The sequence below is a fragment of the Gavialis gangeticus genome, unplaced genomic scaffold (genome assembly GCF_001723915.1).
Source record: "Gavialis gangeticus isolate Ggan-Ray unplaced genomic scaffold, GavGan_comp1, whole genome shotgun sequence".
NCBI lineage: Eukaryota > Metazoa > Chordata > Crocodylia > Gavialidae > Gavialis > Gavialis gangeticus.
The window spans coordinates 80,601,684-80,611,008 of NW_017729034.1; the positions used below are offsets into that span (position 1 = coordinate 80,601,684).

The following is a 9,325-nucleotide window of genomic DNA, read 5'->3' on the forward strand; positions in this document are numbered from 1 at the left end:
AGCCCCCTGCCCCAGGGGCAGGAAGTCAGCAGGGGTCAAGATTAAAGCCTTGAACAGCTATAGCTCTTCTAAAATCCCTTAGAGTAATAAAATAAGCAGGAAAAGGATCCAAAAGCATGAGCTTTCATAGGCTATAGCCTGCTTTGTCGGGTGCTGTATATCATGATATATAAGAGTTAGGTTGTTAAAGGTAATGATTTTTGTAATATACAAAATGGAGCAGCTTGTTTAGATTTTCCCCTACAGCTTGGATGGGACTGCATGGGATACAAGAGCAGGGTTTTTTTTTCATGGAATGATAATTATTTGATTGCTTTCGCGGGATAGCAGCTTTGCTAAATTTCTCCTGGCTGGAAGGGGGTGGAAAATTCCAAGAGACCTTGAAATTCTGCAGGTTCACCTTGTAGTTTAAATGGATCACCAGACTTTCAGAATTTCATTATCAAAAAGGAGCTAGCAGTTGGCAGTTAAAGTAAATTATTTGCATTCTTCTCAAAATATATTCAATTAGAAGGCTTTATATAAATTCTTCCTGCTTTCCATCTACTTCAATTTGGGTCATTTTATATTTAACATCATCAATACATTTGATTGAATTTCTTCTTTATCGTTGCTGGTGTCATTTATGCTATTGCATCCCCCACAATTACATCTTACTTTACTAATGTGAAAAAATGAGAGCATTATGGCTGCCAATGAGTAACGTTTTGTTTGTTGCATATTTTTTAGAAAGGCCACGTTTAGAACTTAATCCTGTGTTTTGATTTTAAGCAAAACTGGGATAAATTAATTTTAAACACTCAATTTTCCCTCAAGTTTAAAAGACTCATGCACACATCTACTTCCTCTGATTTTCAATATAAGCAGAAAAAGCCTCTATAATTATTTCCCTCCCTCTGCTTCCACTGGTCCCCTACTTGTGATTCCTTGTTTTGCTTTCTACCATAGGGTCACCAGTTTCTTGACAAAATAAATTTTCTACCTTTTTTTTCTTTTGATATGAACATAGAGACAAAGGAAAAATATGCCCAGCCTTTGTTATACACCACATTCAGCTTATAGTGGAAATATTTCTGTGGGAAAACCACATGAAGTCTGACAGAAAGAAAAAATAAACATACTAACACTGAGATGATACACTACACCAGCTGTAACCTTCTCACACTTAGGACTATTGTTATGAGCTCAGCAAAAACATTGTGCTCTATATGCTGCAAAATGATGCTACATTATCTTTCTAAGCTTTCTCAGTATTATTTACTTGGCACTAGTGATTCTAATGTTACTTGTACAAATCTGACCTATGCATGGTCGTGCAAGTTTACATTTGGAAGGATTCTGATAAATGGCTTAACCTCACCTGAATGGTCACAACCATCCTAATTATTTACAAAACAAGGTTTTTAGATAACTTCTTTTACACAACCAAACACTGGTTTGCTTTAGCTTACATCAGTGGTCTTATACAGTCTGACAGTGCCCGGGAAGGGACATGATAAGCAAGACTGAACTGTGACCTCTGGATCTGAAAAAGCATGACCTGCTGCTGCTTTACATTAAAGAAATGTTGTGAACATGAACTAAGTCACATGGCACAACAATTTCCATTGATCAATATTACCTGGTAATAATGCCTATTAGGGGCCTTAGAATCAGTAGCTGATTCTCACCCTTCAGTAACTGGAATAGGATCTACAGGTGATCTATGTCTTGTTAGTATAGGTTATAACATGATATAACTCAACCAGTTCTAAAACAGAAGAGTGTAGTGAGTGGTAAGCTGTTTCACTAGGGGTTTAACTTCAGGCTATTAAATGAAGTGCATTAGTAAAAAGGTGATTTTTTGTAATGTCTGCCTCCTCTACTGCCTCCCCCCCTCTTTTTCTTTTAAACAGCCTACAAGTCCTGTAGCAGAGAACACAATCACGCATCACAACACAAGGTACCTATACTTTTCATTGCCACACATCTTTTTCTTAATAAACCTTAGTCAAAATATACTTTGATAGAAATTACATTTGACAACCTAGTTCATCTCACAGAACATCTATTTAAGTTAGAGGGGAAAAAACCTTTAAAAATATTATTGCTGGTAAATCTAGAAAGCAATATTTTTAATAGCAAGATATGTTATTAGGTTTCCAGATTCTGACATTCCCACATGCTTTACCTCCTTCCAGTGAAACTGACTAGAGACTGGACAAGGAAGCAATGAAATCCACATGATTTTGGGACACTTAAAAACATACAGATGGAAAATCAAGGGGAAGGTTTTGTATCACGCCCACCACTATGATATTTAAGATTGTGAAAAGACATTGCATTTGTCACACTACAGAGGCCTCTTCAGCACTACGAAAGTCAAGGTGACAGATGTGTACGTCTCCTGCAGGACTATAAAAATATTCCTATTTGAAGAAGCAGGAACTTCTCTGTAGCACTGTGCTTTGTAGTGCCACATATATGGCATCTCCAGTTATATGGAAAAATACAGAGAGGTCTCTTGACTCCCTAACATCCTAGAGTTCCTCTCTCTCTTTTCCCCCCACCACCATGAGGGGGAAAGGGTGGGTATGGAGGAAGCAGATGGCTCCTTGATAACTTGCTGGGAGCAAAGCTGCAACCCAGTCAAGACAGAGGACTGCAACTCTACTGGCCAGAGTGTGCTGCCACAGAGTCTGGTACTGCTCCAGTCTTGGGGGAGGCAGCAGTTCTACTTAGCATCATGGCAAGAGCACTGCTGCCACAACCAGTGGCACTGGAGATGACACAAATGACAACTGATATCACAGCACAGGAGTGGCAGAGGAGGAGCAGAAGCAGCAAGGCAGTGATCTGTCAGGCAGTGGAAGCAGTCACTGGAACAGCAGCACACTTTGACAGGGTGCAGCCTAACAAGGGAAGTTGACACCTGCCCAGTGGGCAACTTTGTTGTGCTCCAGCCAAGTATACCCCTCATAACACTCTATTTTGTCAGGCTACCAAATGCTGAGACACATGTAGTGCTGCAAATTCTGTCCACACCTGAAGTGTGTTGACATGAAGTTTTCTATGCTGGATGACAAACAAAAGGAGCGTTTGGATTTGTCCAAAATGTTACAAATTGCCACAGGCAGTGAAACAATTAATCTACTGATAGGGGGAGCGGGGCACAAAAGTTCACAATCATACCAAAGAAAATAATACTACTGCCCAGTAGCTTACAGGACAGACTATATATAAAGATTAGCTTTGTTTCTGTAACACAGACATCATATACAATTAATTTTTCCAATAGAGTGGAATAAAATGTATATGTAGAAATATAGAAATCATTATAGTTACGAACACAATGTAAGACCATAAAAAATGTCATACTGGGGTCCAACCATTTAGCCCAGTATCCAGTCTCTCACAATGACAGGAGTGGCTGGTTTAGAAGGAAAGAATATGAACAGGGTATATTTAGAGTGATCTATCCTCTGTGCAAGGTGTTACTCTGGCGGGGCTTGGGAGCCAGCTTTGCTTTCTCCCAGTGTCTAAATCTTGCAGGAACAGCAGCACCTTAGAACCAGAAGAGCAGGATCATTTTCTTCTTCAAAAACATTCAAAGGCTGAAAGAAACTGTTTTTCACTCCTGTATAATTAAAATCCAAACAGGCCCTCCAACAAATATACATAGCAGTCTTAATTTTCAAACTATGAGCCTTAATTATTTTCTCTTAATAACCTTTTAAAACTCCTACAAAGAACATTTCTGCTTGTTCCAATTCCATGTCACGGCTTTGACTGATGGCAGCTTAGGAAACTGTAGGGTCCACTGTCTTTATCTTACAATGAAAGCTTACTAAACCGATACAAGGACTTGCCAAACAAGCACATGCTAAAACAAACTGTATTTGTGAGTGCTTAGAAAACACCACTGGAGGTCATTAGCCATGGATTAATATTTGGCAATGAGAAAAAAAAAAATCCCCATATCATCATTCTCCCCCCTCCTTCTCAAAAAAGCAGGTCTTTTGTACCCTATACCTGGTTGCCAAAAAATGATGAAATTTCCAATGGAGAAGTTTAGTCAAACTTTACCTGCAACTTATCACTTCATATGAAAGAAAAAAAGGAGTGCACTTCTACAGGCTTCATTTATAAAGTAGAGAGGCACCAAAAGAATCTACTCCAAAAACATGCTGAAATGTAATTATTCGTGGGAATCTTCATATTATCACCTCACCGAATGAAAAACTTTCCATTTTAAAAATGATGTTCACAAGAAAATAATTTTGTTTCCCAGCGAGCGAGAAAAGGATTCAAAACAGAGGTAGATGGAACAAAGTATTTTCAAATAACTATGAAAGCCGAGAGTTGGGTAAGCCTGCGTGGAGACATGTCTACACTGCTAGGGAAAAATAATAATTTTTATTTAACTATGCAATTTGCTATTCACTAAAAAGAAGTATTTATAATTCATACCAACAGCTTACCATGCTGCTTCTATTGAAGTATGTTTATAAGCAGCCGCAGTACAAAATTACTGTACTTTTTAAAAGCTGATGAGACAGGAAAAAAATATCACGAAGCTATAGAAGGTATTTAAGATGCTGAACTTAATCTACCTACTATAAACATGTACACAGCTTCTTATTTACAGATTTGAAGAAAGGTTGTATTTTGTTCTTTTTTCTTTCTTTTTAAATTAGGAAAAACCACACCAAACATTTGCAGAATAGAGGAAATATGTGATGTACCAAGTATGGCAAACTTGCAATTGGGCAGTTTATCCAATAAGTGAAGAAGTGAGAACATACAAGTTGCATGGTCATGTTAAGAGAGGCAAGGCAAGTTTAGTATATCTTCTTACCCAGCAACTAGGATGTATTTTCCATCTGGTTGATCCTTTAACCTCTCCAGCAGGGACAAACGTACTTTGGCTTTGGTTTGGCCACAGATTTCAATTTCATCTGCAAGCAATCCTATCTCTTTGGCAAGAACATCAACAGCTTTTGGACTCTGTGCTCGGGAAATCTCAATATCGCTGGAAAAGAAAACAAATAGGAGCCAAGAGACTTCTCTCAGCTTAGGTGGTCGACGACAGAGTTCAAAACAACAGCAAACACTGCAACAATGAAGTTATTGTAATCACTTTTCAATCTTTTCTCCCAATTTTTTATTATCTGAATACCATCTAACATAATATTGGAAATCCTGCATGTGCTGTAATGCTTTCTCCCCACCACTGTTTACTAATGGTTATTTCACAGTACTCCTTTCTTTAATCAGGATTCAAATGTTATGCAATGTTTTCATATCAGGGTACAAGCTTTATTGGATGCTGAAGCATCTCACACTGGAATGGACTTTTCCTTCAGCTCCTTTTCTTTCTTTATCCAAGTATATTTTAACATTAACACAACAGTAAAAAGCATATACATCCCCTCATCAGTATTCGTATAAACACAGCTCTTGTAGGTACAGAACCCTTCATTAGAGAGTATCAAAGCAAATCAAGCAATGTGACTCCATCATGAGGCAATGGAAATAAACATGTAAGACACATAGGGTCCAGTCCTCCTAGCCCTGAAATACAGCTGTATCTGGGACAACATAGAAAACAATCTAACTGCACACCTCAAAGCAGGCAGAAGTCATAAGGGAAGAAAAACATTGTGATTCACTGAAACTGCAGGGAAAAACTAACTACAGGTCAGCTGGACATAATGGCATCCTAGCACAGTTCCAAAAGCTTGACACTAGCAAAAAGAAGTGTCAAACAAAAGAGCAGGGGGAACTAGTGTTGAATTTCAGCTGAAGGGGTCACACTTCTACCAATAGCACCTACTAATATAAAGTTGAGACATTGTTCAATTCTGACACCATGGGAAGAATATTATTTACTGAGGAGCAAACACCACTTTCTGCAACAACCATGTGACCCCTTCAATATGCCGACCCAGTTCAACCTTATTCGGATGTTCTGTGGGCCTTTCAAATAGCCCAAACAGAACATGGACTTGTTGATACCCTGGCAACAGCAGATCTTGGAACACATGGGGCTCCGGATGCTCCGTCCTCCCAAAGTGGCTGATGTGCTTCAGAGCCAGAAGTTCACCAGCCCGCTGAGTGGGTGCAGGGGATGAGCTTGGGCAATCCTTTGGCTCTTGGGGCATTGACAGACTTGGGTGGGCAGGGTGTAGGAAGGTGCCACAGCCACCAACACAGGACAAACAAGTCCACTGTCTCTCCTGATTTCCTTACAGCCATCTACCTTGGTGACAAGCTGCTCTATTAGTGCCAAAAAGCAGATCACTACAATGCAATGAGGCATCCCCTCATCTGATAGTTCAGCCAGTAATTTTATCTAGCCTACAAGTATTGTTCTTGTAATTTATCATATTTACTTGATTCCATGACAAGGTATTTTTTCTCCATTCAACATGGGGGGTGGGAAGAACCTATATTTCCAATCTACAGTAATGTTATAAAAGGATTAGAGCACAGGCTTTTCTGTCAAAGTCAGGTGTATTAAATGCTTGTTAACAACAATGTACACCAGCAGTGCCCAACCTTTTGGGTCCATGGCCTAGATGAATGGCATGGGGCCAGTCCACGAGCCAGATGTGACCATGAGGCTGGGCCCTGTCCCCCCCTTGCCCATGAGTTGAAATGGGGAAGTAGGGTCCCAGAGCCATCCCTCCACCCCCTAAATGCCAGGATTGGGTCTCAGGGCCCAGGCACACTGATCGGGCCCTGGAACTTGGCACAACCCTCACCTGGTCCTGCTTGCTAGGATCAGGTGCCCCATCCAGCACACAGGACCTGGGGCTCCCCATGCATCCAGAAATTTGATAGGAAGGAAGTAGTGCTACCCTTCTCCTGCAGCCAAATTTCCAGACCTGCGGGGAGTCCTGCAAGCTGGATGACACAATGTCACAGGTTGGATCTGGCCCATGGCCTGGGGATTGAGCACTCCTGATGTACACCATTACACTGGCAACTTAGAAAATACAGAAAGTTTAAAACACCTTTATCTGCACTGGTTTTGAGCTGAAAATTTTATAATGGCATCTTTGGACACAAACTGAGGATTTTATGTAGGTATCTTTGGAAATGAAATGAATTAATGCAAGAGGCAAGTTTTTTAGGGTAATATATTTTATTGGACAACTGCATGGTTGGGATAAAGATAGAGAAGATTTCGAATGCAAGGTATTCTTCTTCATTAATGCTCAGCATTCAAGTAAGCAAGAAGCAGATGTTTGTAAGTTTTAATTCCTATACTGATTTCCGTTATATTTTCAAAGAAACCTCCATCTGTTTCCATATAAAATGTTTATTAGCGGAAGAGAAAATTCTATTTTATTGCATTACGCTGTCCATCCTCAAGCAAATTTTACATTTAAAAGAAAACACTTCTCATGTTCATGGGAAAAGCAGAAAAGAAAAATTCTTTGTTGGGGCGAAATTATTACCATCATCATCACCCGCACCTTGTGCATATGATGATTGTTTCTTTAACTATATTTTTAATGGGTAGGATTTTGAAAACTCATTAAAAGCCCCAAGATATCAACCTGTTGTACAGAATGCATGTTCTTTTGACATCTCTATTTTAAATAAAGAATCCATTTGAGTTACAGTTGGCAGACTGTATTAATTACAAAAAACCCCACAGATGACCCTGAATATAAGATGACCTCCCCAGTAATTAGAAGAAAAAAAATAGATATATATGGCAAATTTATAAATTGGTTCTAATTTTCCAGGCATAGAATCTAATTGTTGGAGATTTGTCTTGACTTTGTCCCCCTCCCCCTGCTACACCTGGAAAAACAAATTTAGGAGGTCAGGTAGCACCTCTGCCCTCTCTCCCGGCTTACCATTTGACCCTGCTCTCCCTGAAAAGAGGAGAAAAACTGCATATTGGAAAATTACAACAAGTACTCACAGATTTAGTTCATAAGGAATTGAGGTATTTTGCCTTTTTTGGAAACTGCTACAAGGTACTCTATAAACTTACACTTTTAAGTGGCATTTTTGTACTTTCTTATACATACTATAAAACATACAAGATATTAGTCCAAAGCTAAAAGGCTCATGATTTATTATATATTTCAGTTGGAGCCCAGTCCAATGACTCAACAGCTTTTAAAATCATGGTGCCCCCACAGCTCAGCACTGCTCAATATGCCTGTACATTCCAGATACCACCCCCCCACACACTCATTCCTGGAACTGGGTGTTCTTGTCATGAGTCCTAGGATCCCCCCCACAAAAAAACTATATACAGATCAGGCACAGAGCCACCTGGTCCAACTCGACCTTATGGAGGGTGGAGCTACACTAATCAAGTGTGACAGAAAGAGGGGGCGATAGAGGGATTCTGGGTAAACCATTTGGGACCCTGTTTGGTGAAGTTTCCCAGCCACTTAAGGCTGGTAAAGAAACAGGAATCATTGGATGGGAAAGAAAGGTGCAGCTCAGCTGTGGAAGTGAAGAGTAAACTGAAATGTATTCAATGCAGTGGCTCACCATGACCTGAAAAAAGAGTCGGCACTGAGGACTATGTACACTAGCATATATTTTATTCAGATGGCTGCACTAACCTATGGGTCATATGTTCTACAGTCATGCTCAGGGTTGGCTGCATTTAATCAGCTTCACAGTTGGTTTATATTACTGAGCACATGCTGCTTTTTGGCAGCAGTTTAATAATGGACAGTATATTTAATGGATTTTCCTTGTATCCAATTATAAAAAAAAAATCTTATCTTGTATTTGAATAAATATGATAGTTAAATTCAAGAGCAGATCTATAATTTATAAATACATAAATAAATACATACATACATACATACATACACACACACACTTCCACTTGCCCTTCACCTGGGGCCACATCCTTGGATTTCTCTTTGTTCTACAATGACTGATGATATAATCTTTATACTGTTAGGGATGCAGAGAGCTACATTTCTTAGGCTGCTTTAAATGTCAAAGTGGAAACAGAAGCCATCAGACATCTTGTTTGGGCCATAAAACCATAAACAATAAAAATTTATAACAACAGGATGGATGCTGAGCAAACAGATGTCGATACCCTTGGTTGTACCATGTGAAAAAAAATAATCCATGCAACAAAAGGTGGCAAAATCCTCTGCTACTTTTTCGCAGCAAATGTCTATTACTAGGGGTGCACTGATAGAGAGTTTTGACGGTGATACTGATATCTAATTTTTAAGGAGGCATATTGGCTGATACCAAACCAATTTCCAATACAGCGTGGAGTGCTGCCTTCAGCTGGTAAGTCTGTTGTGGTGGAAAGGGAGGGGGAAGGGAAGGGGCATGGGGG

The 9,325-nt window shown here is 39.6% G+C and overlaps 1 protein-coding gene across 1 annotated transcript in view; it reads right to left on the reverse strand.

The window, feature by feature from the left end:
* The window catches only part of MTHFD1L (methylenetetrahydrofolate dehydrogenase (NADP+ dependent) 1-like), a 327,067-nt gene that overhangs the window by 262,807 nt on the left and 54,935 nt on the right, over positions 1–9,325 (reverse strand). The window contains exon 10 of the mRNA XM_019527514.1: positions 4,838–5,011. Coding sequence (XP_019383059.1) covers positions 4,838–5,011 — 174 coding nt within the window. The remainder of the gene's footprint in view (positions 1–4,837; positions 5,012–9,325) is intronic.